Below are 17,880 nucleotides of genomic sequence, written 5' to 3'. Positions count from 1 at the left end.
ACGGGGTTTCTCTGGTCTCCTCTTCCTGTCGGTCCTCCGCGTTCTCCCGTTCTTTTCGCCAGACTGCCTTCTTCCTTTCCCCCCCGGCAGCTATTCGAATCAAACGGCCGATTCGCGGGAGCACTTTATTTCGTGCTAGGCTACAAGATTTGTTAATGGTTATGGCCGCTCGTGCCGTCGGTCGGCTCGCGTGCCAGAGGCTGTTCAGATTACCTGCGCCAGGCTTTCCAGGGGCAATAAATGTCGAGGGTGCGGGATTATCCGCGGCGAACCAATGGGATATCGTAATACGTTTCCAGATTTTCCGTTCGTTCATAATTTATGCTCTCAAACTCCTTTTTCCCCGCCCGTTTTCTTGAAAACCAATGAAAGTTTCGTCTTCGCTTTGTTTAAGAATCCCTTTGGCGCGTCGGTTGAGACGAATAAGCTTCGAAAATGGCGGGAAGAAGGAGACAGAGTGGTTCGCGTGCCCTGAAATTACCTTATGCGCATTTAAATAACAATTACGTTACCGAGCGACTTCGCAATTATAATTAAGGAACGCGCGAGTGTAATCATCCGGCTGGCAACTTTCATCGCGGCACCGTGGTTTCACGGTGAAAAGCGACGAAGATACGCGATGCCTTGCGGGTTTAATAATAAGAGGCGCGGTAACGAGTATATGCCGTTAGGATGGCGTTGCTTTCGCTAATTCAACGCCCGCTTCCTAACACTGGCCGTAATGAATTCGCCGGGAAAGGAAGAAGCGAGCAAGGAGACGGGCGAAGAGAGACGGCGCATCAACGTCTCGCTCTTGCCGCGATTCAACTCATTACAGAATGTATGCTCCGCACGCCATCTTTGATGTCGCGGTAGGACGCGTTCGGATGAAACTCTTGCCTCGTCGCGCGGTGAATTTAGCTCGAAACGCTTCAAGCGCGGCCTGTTGGCGAACCTCATCCTCTCCAACGCCTTTCAAACCCCCAACGACCTGGTGATAATAACGTTTAACGAGAGTTACTTCTCTCGCGAATAAATAAAAAGTGGGGATTTTCCCCGCTCCCCATTGACGACTGAAACGAACGGAAGAAAAATATTTTCCAGCGCGAGGACTCACGGATATTCTCGACGACGGGCCTCTTTGCTTAATGGGATTCCGCTTGTTACGCTTCTGAACGCCATCGTGGCGCGGAGCACCGATTTCCAAACCGAGGACAAGCGGAAAAGCATTTAATTTGCGATCTCTCGGAACGGATTGTTAAATATTAAATATAATACGCAAGGCGACAGCCGTCTCAACGAAAATTAATTTATACTCGAAGATCACTGGAGTTTTATATTTTTTACTTATTAGTCCCTTTCAAGGGCTACGACTAATCCACTTTGCTACGAGACTTTTTCTCTTCCGGTAGATTGAACGGAGCGACACCGGACGATGTTACAGAACCGGGACGCGACAGAATTCCGTCGAAGCAATGCATAATGAAGGGAAAGATGCATCTCGAAGTTCTCGAGGGCTTTTTGGGGTTCGTAGACTTCTCCGCGGGCACAGAGGCTCGAAGAGTTTGTACGTTTTTAACGAGAACAGCACTTTGCGTCGGGCTGAAGTATCGCAATCGAACTCTGTACGGCACTCCGGGGGCCAGAACGAGTCGCGAAACTCGTTACATTCGAACGGATGCCGCTCGAAAACGCGCAGCTAATTACCCGCATAATACTATTGCGTCCCATTAAACAAACATCCTGACGTAAATTTTCCGTCATCGTTGGGAATTGGAGCGGCGCGTTAGCCGCTTCAACGGTCTGTTTTGTTTCTATTATCGGATAACGATCAATCGTTCTTTTCCAGCAAGATCGTTGCTTTGTTTCCTTTGGAAATGCACGCTGGTCGTTTGCGCGTGAATGTTTTTCGGTAAACATTGCTCCATCGAATAACAATTTTTTGAAAATTTTAAAAATCGTCGTTCGAAGGAGAGGACTACTATATTCGGGGACGGAAATCGACGAATTCAGGCGGCTTCCGCGATCTCGAGCGTTTCGGAGCCGTCGTTAGAAGAGAAAATATTTTCGACGGGGAGGAACGTTCCCGACTGTTTACGAGCCGCCATTAGTCTCGCGCGTTTCGCCCGTCGGCAGAAACTGCAGATGAAATAAAGAACGCTGTAAACGGAACGCGGATATCATAGACACGGACGCGAACACCGTGTGTAGTGGAGAAATAAAGCGTTGCACCGCAAACGGTTATTGCTGGGCATGACGTTACATATAAACGTATAATTCAGGCTCGTGGCTAGTTTTTGCGCTGTACGAGTTCCCTGCGCAGGATCTAAACGCTTTGCCACTTGCGAACTTTAATATCAACCTCTATTATTCGAATTTCTCTCAACTATTAATGGACTACGTGTCCACCTTGACTCGTACAAACTGTTCATTTCAGGATTCAAAAGGTCCACTAATATCTAAGTGCTTTCCTTTGATGGTATTTCCAATTGTATCAACCTCTATTATTCGAATTTCTATTAACCATCCCCTTCATGGACTACGTGTCCATCTCGACTCGTACAAACTGTTCGTTTCAAAATTCAAAAGGTCCACTAATATCTAAGTATTTTTCTCTGATAGTATTTTCAATTGTAAGGCCCTAACAGCACTAAAAAATGACCCCATCTTAAACATATAAATTGCACGTACAAAAGATAAGTCGTAGATGTAGAATGCAATTTGTCTGCACTTGGGTTTCGAGCTTGAGAACTCATCGAGTATGCGTGCAGTAGAGCGCAAGTAGAAACATCGAGTATTGGTCAGACGCGTCAGTCGAGTCGCATCGACGTTGGTAGAATGTTAAATCGCTGCTTTTGGGGCACTATAGAATTACGTGGGAATTGTCTGGCGGTATTTAGAAAAAGGGAAACTACTTTTTTGTCGCGACGGGCGTCGTTTGAGTCTAGTGCGGTGGCTTCCGCGGACACCTGGAGGATGAACGAAACGTCGTGGGAATCCCCGCGGCGAAAAAAGGGACGGTAAATCGGCGTGGAATGTATTTATGTGCCTTAAATGCCAGGCAAGTATTTCCGCGCTTAAAGAGAACGAAACGGCAGAATTTTCCCACTGCCACCCCCTCTTGTCTAGGGCGTAGCGTTAGGAACGGTAGGTTCAGGGGTTGTTTGGCGAGGGTGGTCGGTCGCGGGGGCGTCGGGGACCGTGGTACGAGGCAGAGCTTGGCTACACGAGGGGCTGGAAGGGCGGCTGGCGGGGGTTGGACGAGGAGGAAGGGTGCCGCGACGTCGTGCGCCGGCAGGATGGGATTTAATCTGTGTCCCGTTTCACGCTCAGCCAAGTGGAACCTTTTTGCCTCACTTTGCGGCATGACTCGCTTTTGCGCTGGTCGTCGCGTAGATTAACGCGAAATTATATATAAAGAATGTGTGCGGACGGCGTGTGCACGGGTCGTCGGTGCCGCTACGGACGATTCGCCCTGCTCGCATGCGACCGGAGAAAGAAAAAGACGGACCAAAGCGCGTTCCTTCGTTCGTTTCTACCTGCATGTGTCCGAGTCACACCCTCTTTCTAACGAATTAAACCCCTGAAAAATCAGACTCTTTCTCTCGCAACGATACCTCGATTCTTCTTACCGTATTGCAGACGATATTGCAATTGGTTTTCGTTCTTTTATGTTAGTCTCAAAGAGACCATCGTCTCCAACGGTGTCGATAATTTGTTCGACCGTGTGCGCTATCTGGAAGGCGAGCAAGTTACAAATGGATTGATAGCCGCGAGAAATAAAATAAAACGCGAACAGAAGCGGCGAGAATAATTTGTAGATCCTCTTTCGATAGCTCGTTCGGGATTATAAAGCGTAGATTATCGCGAACGCGTGGAACAGTTTAATACGCACTGAATACGCGGTACGCTGCAAAACGCGTCCGCCGATGATCTGATCGAGATAATCTTCGTTCCCATGAAAGAGCGCACTATGCAGTTTTGGATCGTCAGTCGCCGACACGAACGTTCAATCCAACGTTATCTTCAAAAAATGGCGCTCGATGCGCTAAAAGGCGTCTCGCGATTCCGTGGCTAGCGTTGATAAATGCAAACGTGTCTCGTTTGTGTAATACATTAACATACACGTTTATTGAACTGACCGACGAATGAATTATTCATCGGGTATCCGACCGTGGAAGGAAACTTTGGAAGGGCGGCCGCCATTTTAATCGGATCAAGGAAAATGTCTTAACCGTTGCGTCGTTATCGTCTCTTTTAAAACGGTACGCATGATCGGATAGACTTCGCTTTCGATCGACGATAGAAAAAAAATGTCCTTCGAGTCTCGGTCAGAATCGGGTTTTTTTGTAGATCTCATTGTAAACGTTTGAGTTTATTTAGCGAATTGTGTTGAAATCTTGTACACGGCTGTGAATTGTTAAATTGACAGAGACTCTTGTATACACTTGCCCCTCAGCTGTGTACAAGTATATGGATAGATTTAGAAAAACATTGGAAAGGGACCATAAAAAGCTGGTCAGTAATATTATACAATGTCTTAATGTATGCACATTGAAATGCATCATCGTCGACAAACATGATTACTATGAAGTATCAACGTTAAGAGCAACTAACAGGTTTAATCATTGGACGGACGGCTCCAATACGTCTGTGTTGGGTATCGTTTTGTCGTTGCTTCGTAGTCTCCAGAAAAACAGTTTTTCGCGCGAAAGCAGTTCTACGAAATGGCGAGGACAACTTTGTCGTAGCCCGAAAGACGAAATTTGTCTCGACCCGAAGGATATTACTGTGACGCGAAAGTGACGCGTGAAATACCTATTAACGTCAGACGTTTCTATTAACATTTTATGCGAAAAACCTGTTTACCTTGGGCCTGGGTGTCACCTAATTATAGAACTCTCCGGAGACGCCTTGCAAACAGAATGTCGACGCGTTTATTCCTCCGACTGATGCAGTTAACGAACATGTAGGCGTCAGTCGCGGTAATTTCTATAAAAATATTTTTAAACACAATGCTTCTACAGCCCCTCGAAATCCACTTACACCCGTACTATTTATCAATCGAGACATAACGACTCAATAATGTTGCTCTCGTAAATCCAAAGAGATGTAGCTATTTTTTAATATTAGACTAATAGCGTCTAACTCGATTAGCGCATCAGTCATCCAGGGATCGGGAGATAGAGAGTAATTGGAGGCGAACGTCGAGGTTGAAAATTGTCGAGGACGGTTCGCGGTTGTCGCGTGGGTGGCGTTCGAGGAACGGGAAGGAAAAGTGTCAGATAGTCGGAGGCGCGGAAACACGCCCCCTTTGAGCTTGAAATAAGCACGAAACGCGCGGAATCTCTGTCCTCCGGTGGCGACGGTAAAGTCTGATGAAAACGCGTGGCGCGACGTTACACAGAAAGTGGTTTCATACGGCGCCGTAGTGCGCGGCCAGACCATTCAAATTGCGTTTCAACTGTTTCTTGTCGTTTTCCGCGGCGCGAAAGCGGGAGATTAATTAAATTCGTTAATTGCAAGATGCATTTAGCTCGCGCAGTCGTCGTCTCGGGTCCCTGCTCTGGCCCCCTCTCGAGCCGCGACGCGTTCTCGTTCCAACCTTTGCGCTTCAAGCACGGTCGACGTTACGACGTGAATTTAGAACGGCCAACGACAAAATGCATAAAGGGCCCACTTTGCTCGACCATCCGTCGTCCCTTCGTGCCCACGAAAACAGTGTCGGTCCTCTGGACCGGATAATATCCTTTTCAAAATTGAATCGCGGCGTAAGACTCCTGCCTGCACCTTGCACCATCGCTTTTCGTAACAAACGATCGACATCCGTGGAATTCAACCAACGTTTTTTCCCTCGTTTTTCTTTCCGTTTCATAAATCACATTCGGTTAAACGACGGAATAGGATTTCGAATAGTTTTTATCGTTTACGGTAAAAGTTCAACAAAAGCTTATCGATTTTTACAAACGCGCCGCCGAAAAACAAGTTAACCGTGGCATTGCGTGTTTCCCCCGATTAACGTGAACAAATATTGTTGGAGCACTCTTTGGTGTTTGCGATCACAGGAATTAACGTGACACTGGAATTCCATCCACCCCCTCCCTCCCACCGGGCGTGTGCAAAACAACAACGATGGGACGCGGTTAACTATGACGACTGTCGTGCAATGAAAATATTAACCAGCGTGGTTTTTCATCGTTCGCGTATCTTCTCTAAATTCTCACAAACGTTCGATCTAGAACAGCGGTTCTTACCTGTCGAATTGGATAATAGCTGTACGATGGTGATCGCTGTTCAGTCCCTATAATAGAATCTTTAAAAAAATTGTATTGACTGCATCGTCACCATCAAACAGTTAAAAATGTCTGAAATATTCGCAGTGTAATCGCTGCTGTACAATCAAACCACATTTAAAGCAGACAATGCTGGCCGCTCAATGTGCTTGTTCCTTTACTTTGAGGATAGAACACTTTTATAAGGTGCATCTAATACTCGGTACATAGAAGGCAACTTTGTTTATTATCCTCAGTTTGGTATGCCATTTCAGTTATTATAAAGACACGAGTATTCGTATTAGTACATTTAACTGTAGCTAAATAATTTGGTTGCGCGGTGGGTGTATCCGTTGAGCGATCTTGAGCGACCAATAATTTCTGTCCGTAGTCTGATCTTCGGTGCGTGAGATTCGCAGCCACGTTAAAGCGTAAACATCTCCGTGGCGTGCTTTCCGCGCAATCAGCGCGTCCGTGATGATGCACACGTTGCAATTAGGCTAATAAGAACGGTCGCGTGGACGCAGGTGGGCGCATATGGCCGCTGTTTGCCCAGCCAGATACCCTGGCTAAGTGATAGAATACACGTTGCACGCGTTTTGATTCACAGAGGAGGACTTGATGCACGGGGGTGCGGGTATTGGCGGGGGTTCTATGGTCGGACAGAACTCAATATTTGGGTGCTCGGCTGCAGGACACAGCGGGGTTAACCAGCTCGGTGGTGTTTACGTCAATGGTCGGCCGTTACCGGACTCCACGAGGCAGAAGATCGTCGAACTGGCCCACAGTGGCGCTAGACCCTGCGACATCTCGCGCATACTGCAAGTCAGCAACGGATGCGTTTCCAAGATACTAGGCAGGTTAGTCGTACACCATCTTCACTGAAAAATTTTCAACTTTGTTCGAACAATTGCATTTTCATTTCTTATTATGTAAAGAAGAATCTGTTTATCACCGAATGCGAATAGTTCGAACAAAGTTTCAATCGTATAATTTATAAATGTACCTTTCCCATGTTGCGATCAGTATTTACACTTTTTGCCCCATTTTTTTAACACTAGTATCAGATGGAATACGACGCTATTCGATTATTTCCTCTATCCCAGTCGCATTAGTCGGCGTTAGGTTCGAGTGACTTGCAAATATTCCCGTATAATTAAATCAACTTTCGTTACGCATACCTCCTTTCGCCACCTAACGAATCGTGAACGCGCAACTCGAAATGCGACAAAATTGTATAATGCGATTCAAACGTTTCTCGCCGTCTTTCAACCGAGAAAATCTGGTTTACCCGTGTTTCAGGTATTACGAGACCGGTTCGATAAAACCACGTGCAATCGGCGGCAGCAAACCACGTGTGGCGACCACGCCGGTGGTGAACAAAATCGCCGACTACAAACGGGAGTGCCCGTCGATTTTCGCTTGGGAGATCCGCGACAGACTCCTGCAAGAAGGCGTATGCAATAACGACAACATACCGAGCGTAAGTATTTACCGATGATCAAGATACTATGCGCGCATAAATTTACCGGTTACATTTTTTCCACTAGAAATCGCGAACGAGTTTCTCACGCGTTCAGAAACGAAACTTCCATGGATCGATATGCCTTTTCGCTCGTTTAGTAATTAACTTTAATCCGGCAACCTTCGGCAATTGAGTGCCATACTTTTAAATCGCCTCTGCCTTTGATCGATCTATAATTAAGTACTGCATACTTCATTCTGCACATTTTTCTTGATCCTCCGAGTGTTTTATTGCTTCTTAACATCGTCGATACTTGGGACCGTACACTTGACAGATGAAAGGAACTTCGTCTCGTAGAGATCGTAGGAAGTTCGTAGCGTTCCAGCGATTCATGCGTTCAATTAGGAAAATGACTCCTGATTCGAAAAGCGCAATGACTCCGCGGGAGGCCAGCGCATCGGCCATCGTTGTCCAGGGATGCTCGTTCGTTGACGGGGTCGCTTTGTACGCACGGCGGTTTATCAGGGCGCGCACCCGGCCGGTACTTACCCGTCGGATCTGGCCACTCGACCCTAATCAAAGTCTCGTCAATACGATCGCCTGGGTGGGGTAATCGGTCCATTACGCGGGCCTCGGTATTGTCCACCCTCGCCCGTGTATCAGCCCCCTTTCCGATTCCGAAGAATCCTCTCCCTGTACGTCTTCCAAACATCCTTTCCACCCTCCCGAGCATCGATATTCGCCTCGAACCCCACGAAACTTCCGCCCAACATCGACCACTCTCCTCTTCTTGCTACGAACAGTAGCACCGCGTTAGATGACCGTGGTTCGGGTCTGCTCACAAGAATTGAGTGTTTCGGATCGTTGGATCTGCAAAAGGGTTTGTTTTAATATCGAAATAACTAGAATAACTATTAAATGCACACTTCACTGCACGTACTATGAACGTAAAGGCTGCTTGCAAATCGTAATTGGCGAGTATTTAGGAAGTAACGCAAGTTAGGGAGTACCGAGAAATTTGACGTTTCGACTGTGATCGAATTGTTGGATCCAGAGTGTGGTCCCCTCCGGTGCCAGGGTGTCTGTCGCGAATACCGAAGGGGATGGCACGCGTGCGAGTCGTTATCCGTCGGCTCGTGGAGGCACTCGCTTTGCCAGCTCTCTCGATGTTGGGGAACAGAGGAACGAGCACTGGAGGGAGGGTGATCAATCAGCCCAACCGCATACACGAACGTACACCTCTATCGACAGACGCGTTCCCAGAAGAAACGTCGATCGAAACGTTTCAGCTTTTAACGCGGAATCGTTATAATGATCACCGGAGGCCCAGCGTACACCGACGCTGGTAACAGCAAAGAGGATCGTGATAGGATTGTCCGTTGTCTGTCGAGAGAGATACAGTCCGAATTCGATTGTACCGCCGACGGTCTTGATCGGTCGATCGGTTTTTGCGGTCTTTTGAGCCGTTCGATGAAAATGTTCCGCGTTTGTAACGGGTGTATTCGGGGGAATCCGCTGGCCTCCGCTAGAAAAGACCACGGGGGATGGTCGAATTTCACCCAATTTCACGTGGCTTCTATCGTTGCCTCGCGCTCATGGCTATTCGTGACTTTTCCGTGATAAAATTTGCTCATTTTTGTGAGTTTATCCGAAAGCAATCTATTTGTAGGGTATATGGGAACTTATAAATCCGTTTTCTCGATCAATTACTATTTAAAACATTTTCGCAACAATTTTTTTCCGCCTTTTGAACATGAAATTCGTATAATTTTCGTCGAATAAATAAATTTCTACCCGTTTCGATGGTAGATCGTCAAACGAAAGTATCTAATAAATCTCTGGCGAACGCTTGAAATAAACGTATCGAGGAAAATGGATAAATGTGAAAATTAAAAAAAATTTTGCCCGTTAATTTATTCATTACTTTGCATATTACCAAATGCATTAATAATTTTAATGAATATAAAATTTCGAGGTTACTCAACGTCACGGGACCAACGGACGGGTTTTAATTTACGCATTTGAATAGTCGCGTTTAATATCGGGAGTATATTAAATAGTGAAATAGTGTATTCAGATTGATGCTTGCAAACTTTTCGCGAGGAAATCAATACTTATCTATTACTCCTGGATAAATCTAGACGTCCGATTTGTTGAACTTTCATCTTCCTTAGGCATCTCCTATCAGATTTGTATTAGCTATGCCGTCCGGAAGGTTAATGTTTCCGAGAGTTTGAGATCCAAAGAAAGGGAATGGTATTGTTATAAGCGGATCGATGGTTGTTCCGGTGTCCGTGATCCGTTCGAGGACGATTGTCTCCAGGATGGCAACGACGTTAACGGTAATGACAGCGACGACGACGATGGCAGTGGTGGCAGCGTCGGACCCGTTGCGGCTGGTACATATCGTGCAGCAATGGGGTGCGACGGGGTTAGTCGCCGACGAGCGGATGGAAGCGGGTAGAATCAGGGTGAATGGGATCAGTTAAGCGTGTTGCACAATTATTCGTGTCCGGTCGCGCGTGTAATGGTCTGCATCGGTGCTGCGGCTGTTGTGCGGCGAGAGCCGAGTGGAGCGGAGCGTAGAACAGCCCAGGTTGCTTGGTTTGATGATGGAAAGCGGCTAGGCTCGGGCTGGCTATACGCAGTTAGTCTGGAAACGTCCTTTCCGGTACCTCCCGTTGCCATTATTCCGCGGGATTGAGACGAATCTTGCGATACGAACTTTCCATGCTCGACTCCAATCCCACCGACCAGAGATTGATTCCAGTTAAGGAACCTAGTTCTCTGAATACCGTATCTAGTTTGTTTGGAACTGTTCGCGGCACAGCTTCCGTACAAAGCTTCCTCTCGACCGCCGTTACAAACTCACCACGCTCTGGCAAGTTCCTTAATTATTTTAAGCTTATTTAGGCATTCCTTTCAAGACATTCTGGATTTATTTCTCGAAATTCTTCTGCCCCCCTCGTTACATTGATAGAATGTTAACCTCTGCACTCCAAGAGTTCATTTTAATAGAAGTAACTGGGCATTTTAAGGTGTAAGGATGTCAGGGGTCACTTTAATTTACTGTATGGCCCAAGTATTTTTCGCGAGGAATTCGAAGAAGATTCGCCGCTGCTCGGAAAGGTCGTTCCGCTTATTAGGAATCCGGCAAAGTAACTGGAGATGGAACGGGGCACTCGGTTGCTGGTGCAGGTCGGCGCAAACAAAAAGCGTGATCGAATTTATCGGCTTTTATTCGGCGTAATAACGCGGGCCCCTCTCGAGCGTTCTTGACCCGGCGGGGCGTACGCGCGCGGCACTCGAGAGCAACCGGCGTCGTTGGCACCCGACGGCGTGCGGCCATTATATTTCATCGGTCTTAAGTCGAGCCACGCGAGAAGGATCCCTGGCACTCCGGCACTCGTGCACCTCTCTCGTTCGAACCTTTCAACGGAGCCCGTAATTAAGAAGCTCCGCTCGATATCCTCCGTCCGCTCGCGCTCTGGGGATCCATGGGAGCGCGGTGTGTTCGGGGTTACGGTTCGACTTTGGTGCACAGGTCGACGTCGATGCCACGCAAAGGAGGCGCTCTCGGGGAGGGGATGCAGGCGGTGGTAGAACACCGAGACTATTATGTGCGAGTCGAGAGCACGAGGCTCGCCCCCGTGGCTCGTTATAACTTTAGAGTTAGCCAGTGGTTCGGTCGCGGTACAAGGTGAAGAAGACCACGTTCTGGTTAGGGGAGCGAAGAGCCATGGAAACCGTTTTATGTAATAATAATTGGATGGCGGTGTCCTTTCATCTGGCACTCTCCCTCAGCGCGAAGGTCGGAACGGAAAGAGAGGGAGGAGACAAACCGATGTAACTATGGAAATGATCGTCGCGCGGCGAGCAAAGAAGCTCGCGAAACTTTTCAAAGAACCGACGTTCCCGCACCCCGCCCGCGACTTCGATCGATTGTTTTTCTTCGCTGTTCCGGTCGTAATCAAGCGCGAACCACGTTCAGAATTTACGGCGAACGATTAAATTCCCCGCGCGACGACGTAACAGGGGATTATCGTCCCGACGAGCGAAACTCGGTATCGCAGTTTGTAATTTGTTCGACTCTGTCTCCGATGCTTCGGTAAACACTGAATTCTATTATTGCGGGGGTGGTTTCGTTTCGGTTGATCCCCGTGCGCGGAGCGTGGCTGCGATAGGTGGCCAAACTTTAATTTGTGTTATTTAACGGCACGATCGACTCCGTTTAACGCGTCTACCCTTGTTCGATACTCCTTCTCAAGGGTTAATTTTTTTTTAGATCCACTTACAATCTGTGCAATTTTCGAATCTGTTGTTCATGCACTCCTGAGTTAATTTTGGAATTCAGTCTGAAATTTACACATTGAGGTTTCCATACGTTCAGTCCTCCAGAAAAGCACGCTCGAGGATCTTTTCGTTGCAAGAACACATCCTGCGGACGCTCGCGTTGATAAATTAATCTATTAATCGCGAGGGGTGTCGCGTTGTCCGCAGGTATCGTCCATCAACAGGGTGCTGAGGAACCTGGCGTCGCAGAAGGAGCAACAGGCGGCAGCAGTGCAGGCGCATCAGGGCGCCGAGAGCGTCTACGATAAGCTTCGGATGTTCAATGGCCAGGCTGCAGGTTGGCCGCCTGCATGGTATTCCGCGACGCCCTCTCATCATCCCCTGGCCACTGGAATTCCAACGGCGGCAACCCCCGGGTCTGGGCAGTCGCTGCTACCCGGCAGCCAACTTCACGGTCGCGACGATTCCCTGCTGAAACGAAGCGGTAAGTTCTAATTACGCGTTAATTGCTAAGTCTGACGCGCACCCACGAGTTTATATTTTGTTTACGCGACGCGCGCTAAGAACACTGCGACTACGGTTTTGACGTCGCCGTTAAAGGCGAGTGTTCATTGTTATGTTCCCGCGTTAAGCAGACGAGATGCAAACAAGCGACTTAAACGTTACCGCGCTCGGCGCCATTGCTCCTGTTAATTACCGATTAATTCTCGTCGAACAGCTGGCTGTGCAAATTTAAACGTCACTCTCCGACGAAAGTATCTCTCGTTGGAATTTTTTGACGAGAAACTAACGTTGTTGGAACATTTGTTTGTGTCAGAATAGACCGACAGTGCACCTGAAGAAGTTTACTTGGTTTCTAGTTTGGCACGCAAAAAGAAACTAGTAGTATTTGAAATAATCGTCTCCATTATTCACACTTTCTTTCCGCGGACATAGTATGATCATTTGGTTGGAAATTTCGCGCGTTTACAGCGTATACTAATTTGGAAAACGGATACGGAACGCGTGTACATGAATATTTCATAAACGATTATAAGAATATTAATATTTTATTCCGCATAAACTTTGCATATGTTTTTCATATTCGCGCAAATCATAAATGGCAGATAAACTCCTCCCCCCTCCTATGCTCGTGAACACCGAAACTTACGACTCGCGTAATAGCGAATAAATCGTTTTAAATAAATCATGTAACTCCGAGTAAATAGGTAACGGAGGCTTCGGTTTATTTCGTTTCCTTAATAGACGAAAGAACGTTTCTCTCGATACTTGTGCACCGACTTCGAACGATAAAGAGTTATTATTTCCTTTGTTTCGTTATTCGTAAACTGTGTCGAGAGAATTATTGCCGTTCGGAGCACGGTGCTCGAGCGGTTCTTTTCTGGCTTTCACGCGGTCTGGCGGCTATACAATCGGCCAAACGCCACAGAGGAATCCGGTCTCAATAGTTGATCCACTTCTCCTTGAGCAGCGGGTGTGCCACAATGCTCGAAAGAAGGTAGAAGTCAAGGGAGCACCCTCGAGGTATTATAATCTTCCCGTACGCGCGACACCCTCGCCTTTCGCGAACCTCCGCCATTGTGACGCTTCGATTCCACCGGTGCCAGCGGACTGTTTGTGCTCGAAGAAAGGAACACGTACCTTGCGCCGTTGAATCGAAACCTCTCTTCTAATAGGATCACGGGTAATCGGCCCGTATCCCGCTCGAAATTGATCCGCGGACGACATAAGCAGATTACGAAAATTACGAAGGACGAAATAACGCGGTCGACGTTCCCAAAATCGCGAAAAGATTATTTTTAAATATTTCAAAGCGACTAAACTCCAACCTCAAACGGTGGAACGTCCTGTCCATTCTCTCTCTCTCTCTCTCGAAAAGTGTAACCTCGAGGCTAGAAGGGACGTCGTCGACCCACTCGCATCCCGTTTCTTCCCCAGCGCGGTGGTGCGTCGTCACCTAGAAAATTAAAGGCAACGATCGGTGCCTGCGACGGACTAGCCCGAAATCGTTGGTCGTTACGCGGCAGCAGGGGTGTTCGCGAGAACCGAGAACGGGGGAATATTCCGGACAACGGGTGGGTGGGGGAAGGGGGGAGGGGTAGGTTTCGGTGCTCGAGGGACGAGAGAACCGGTGGCGGGTAGAGTGTGTGCTCGAGGGTGGCGGTATTTCGAATTGCCAGAGGGGGCGACGGGGACGAACGGGCGGGCGGGCGGGGGAGGAGGGTAGGGGGTTAGCGAGAGATTTCGTAGGGTCGCGGAGGCGGCCGGGAGGGTGCGCGATGCGCGAGAGATGAGCGAACGAGAAAGCGAGCAGCTGACGAGCGGACGATATATAGGTACGCCTAGGAGCACATTATATACCGTAAGGGCGAATATATAGGTACGCGGAGCGTACGGAGGGACGGACACGGACACACAGAGGGAAAGGGAAATGGCAGGAAGGTATCGGGAGGGATGGAAAGAGGCGAGGGTTCGGTGCGCGGAGGCGGAAAGTAATCGCGGCTCACCGGGAGCTGACGACGGCTACGTAGATTCTCTCTCGTTCTCTCTCTTTCTCTCTCGTACTTTCTGTATATGTACGCACAGACACGAATCGCGATCAAGACTACGCGAACGCCTAGCCTAGTCTAGGGTTCGACGAGCCTCGTGTATCATTGTCCGGCCCGTGAGCTAAGAATGGCTTTCGCGACGGAATTTTAAAGCTGTTTCAGTGCCCGTAGAATCTACTATCGGGCCACTGTATGTCTATAAGGGCTGTCTTAACGAGACAGGAACCATTTAAATATCTTCCGTACGATGCGACAGAATATTTTTGTCCCAAGGTCATTTTGCGATGGTTCAAGGCCACCGATGTTTTCCTTACTCCATTTTCAAGAATGTTTTTCATCGAACACACGACTAAGAACGATGTGGAAAACAATATTTTTATTCTTGGACAAAGTTTGCGGACCCTTCGTTTACGCCGAGTCGGTCCGGCGTGGCTCGTTGTGAAATCACTGGAACGACGGAACGCACCGGGCTCTTAATTGGATCGTTTTACTCGAATCGACCGTCGGAAAGTTCGAATGGCACCGAAACGGTCGAGAGGTCGTCCTCGCCTCCCGAATTTTCTCCGCCTTCTCGCGGAACCTCGCCTTCTCGGTTAAATTAGCCGCACGGTTAACGAGAGAATAACCCCCCGAAGACACGGTCTACGGGCTCCTTCCTGGCTGCGGGGAATTTATGCGAGAGTCGTCTCAGTTTGGGGAGCGTCGTCTGAGAAGCATTTGTCCGGAGATCATTGTTTACCGTAGGAGCGACCCGTCGCGAGCGAAATAGATGTTAAGGAGGCTTCAAAGAAATTGAGTGGTTCGCTTATAATTCGCAGCATTGGTGTACGTACGTCGCGAAAGTTCGTTGCGTAGGTTTTACGAGGGGAATACTTTTCAACGAGACTTCCTAGGCAGAAGGAAAACTCGAGAAATTGTTCTACCGTGTTCGAGCGTTTGCGTCAGCCCTAGTTGACGAGATAATATTCGATAAATTAGGATTCGCGGAATAACCGAATGGGGGGAGATTCTGCGTGGGAAAACACACCGAAAGTAAAGAATAAAATTTCTTCGTTCGAGGATTCGTTTTCCAGAAAATCGACTTTAGATGAATTTAAGTAGTAAAAGTGATATATGGTCAGACGCGCCAGCTAAATCGTACTCCATCGCTCGCGTATGGGGTTACAACTACTTTATACAATATTTATTGTACGTTAATCGTTTCTTTACCTATCACGAATATATATTTGACAAATCACGACTATAATTATTGTCAAAATTTAATTTAAAATCGGCAAGATCCGCATCCAAGTCGCGAACGATTGACCCACCTTGAAAAGGTTACCTGCCATCATTTGTTCGATAATATTCATACACTTTAAGCTGGTCGAATAACGCAGAGACACTCGAATGTGTTTTCAGACACCGGTTCTTTATTGTCGCACCAGCAGGAGACCACGTCGGACGGCAATTCGGAGCACAATTCGTCCGGTGACGAAGACTCACAGGTACGACTGAGGCTAAAGCGGAAGCTGCAGCGCAACCGAACATCCTTCTCCAATGAACAAATCGACAGCCTCGAGAAAGGTTAGTAAGCGTCGAATTTGTTCTAGCAGCCAAGTATAATGTTGGTCCCAGCACTGCGTCTCGTTATCCATTCGCCATGCATCTTAACGCGATAAACACGCTCGGATCCAAGTCGAACGAAAGATTCATTTCCGTTTTGGGGGCATTAGCGAACGACATAAATATCGAGCGATCGAGCACGTACGCGTACGGATCCGCTGCGATATATAGGTTCAGACGGGTGGAGGTAAATTACTGCTTTCCACGGATATCGGGGCTTTCCCAAGCACGAGCGCCCGGTATAACAGCTTTAATTGGATCCACGGCCATTCAAGTCGGCCGGGGTTTCGAGTGTCGTCGATAATTATCCTTTTAATCTTGTCTCGCGGTGATTCGAGATTATGCACGATTAATAATATATACGCGAACGCGCGCGCTTGTGTACATGTACACGCGCACAACCAGGCCCGTATCCGTGGCGCGAAAACGCGTCAGCGGATCCGCGGAGGAGGATCCACGTTTAATAACGAGCACTTGTTGCAAACTGGTTTCGTTTTAGAATTCGAGCGGACACATTACCCGGACGTGTTTGCACGGGAGCGTCTCGCCGAGAAGATTGGATTGCCTGAGGCACGTATCCAGGTGAGTGTGAATGTGCGAATGCGGCGTGTGCTCTTCCTCTTTCTCGTTCGCTCCACCCACACCTTTTGCTTCCCCCTCGATCCCGACGTCCTACGCCTCTCTCTCTCTCTCCCTCTCCTTTCTTGCACTCTGTTTCCACTCGTTTTCTCTTCGCCCGTCGTCTCCGCACCCGTCTGTTGATCTTTCTCCACTTTCCACGACGTGTCTTCTCCTCTCTTCTCTTCGCTTCTCCGTTCTACGCGCGACGGTTGAAGAGGCCGGCTGGGTAAGTGCGACGACGCCCATTCATTAAGCGCCTTAAACGCGTGACCACGCCGCGCGGGGACGTTGAAACACCTGCCACGATGAATCCGCCTTCCACGGCCCACCTAGGGGATTTTATCCTCGCGCTCTTTGCTCTCTCTTCCTTCCCTTGACCCCTTTTCAACCGTCACGTCTTCGCGCGATTTAGGTCCTTCGTTTGCGTGTCAGCGGGTCTTGCGTCTCGCCATTCTCTCTCAGTGTGAAATCCTCAGGCTGTTGATATCTGAGAGAAACTATCGCTACGATTTACAAATCATATGTTCATATGTCTACAATGGATACCTTTTTATTTGAATCGAGCTTTTAAATACCGCGTACAGTGTGCCTTTATCGTTCTCTTAAAGTTATTGGAGTTTAAAATTGTACACGGGTTTCGTACCCTTAATAGGTCGTAAAAATAGTATGGGGTGAAAACGGTAGTGCTCTCGAATGTCGAGAGTCAACAATCCAGGGACGATTCTGTATACTATTCGAGCACTGTACGGGGTTGGGACAGGTGGTACGGCTGGGCAGATGGTGGTACCTCATTGTGGAAATAAATGAAAGTAATATTCCTTGGCGTGCACTTGATCAACTCTTGACTCGACTGATTGCATCATTACTACTTTGTTTTTGCGTCTGCACACAGTGACAATATTTTATTTACTGTCGATGTGAAATAATAATATCATCGAAGCCATTGTAACGTCACGATACATTAACCTCTTGTCGTACAATAACGCGTCTGACTCGTTACAATTCTCACTGGTCAACAAGTCAACACATTTTTATATTCACGAGGTATTCGTAAAACGAATCTATTCTTTTTCTTGGCCATTCCTTGTACGAACAA

General features: G+C 47.9%; 1 protein-coding gene across 3 annotated transcripts in view; it reads left to right on the top strand.

Annotated features, from left to right (window-relative positions):
* Toy (paired box 6 protein twin of eyeless) overlaps nucleotides 1-17,880 on the top strand; it is a 51,053-nt gene that overhangs the window by 15,614 nt on the left and 17,559 nt on the right. For 2 of the 3 annotated variants that reach the window (XM_076782887.1, XM_076782877.1), the window contains exons 3-7: nucleotides 6,862-7,111; nucleotides 7,554-7,734; nucleotides 12,217-12,493; nucleotides 15,960-16,124; nucleotides 16,663-16,745. In XM_076782887.1, the coding sequence (XP_076639002.1) occupies nucleotides 6,862-7,111; nucleotides 7,554-7,734; nucleotides 12,217-12,493; nucleotides 15,960-16,124; nucleotides 16,663-16,745 (956 nt within the window). The remainder of the gene's footprint in view (nucleotides 1-6,861; nucleotides 7,112-7,553; nucleotides 7,735-12,216; nucleotides 12,494-15,959; nucleotides 16,125-16,662; nucleotides 16,746-17,880) is intronic. The other variant, XM_076782896.1, reaches the window with a different exon arrangement.

Source organism: Colletes latitarsis, chromosome 1 (assembly GCF_051014445.1).
Source record: "Colletes latitarsis isolate SP2378_abdomen chromosome 1, iyColLati1, whole genome shotgun sequence".
Classification (NCBI taxonomy): domain Eukaryota; kingdom Metazoa; phylum Arthropoda; class Insecta; order Hymenoptera; family Colletidae; genus Colletes; species Colletes latitarsis.
Note: the sequence above shows the minus strand (reverse complement) of the source record. Positions and strands in the feature narration are given on the sequence as shown.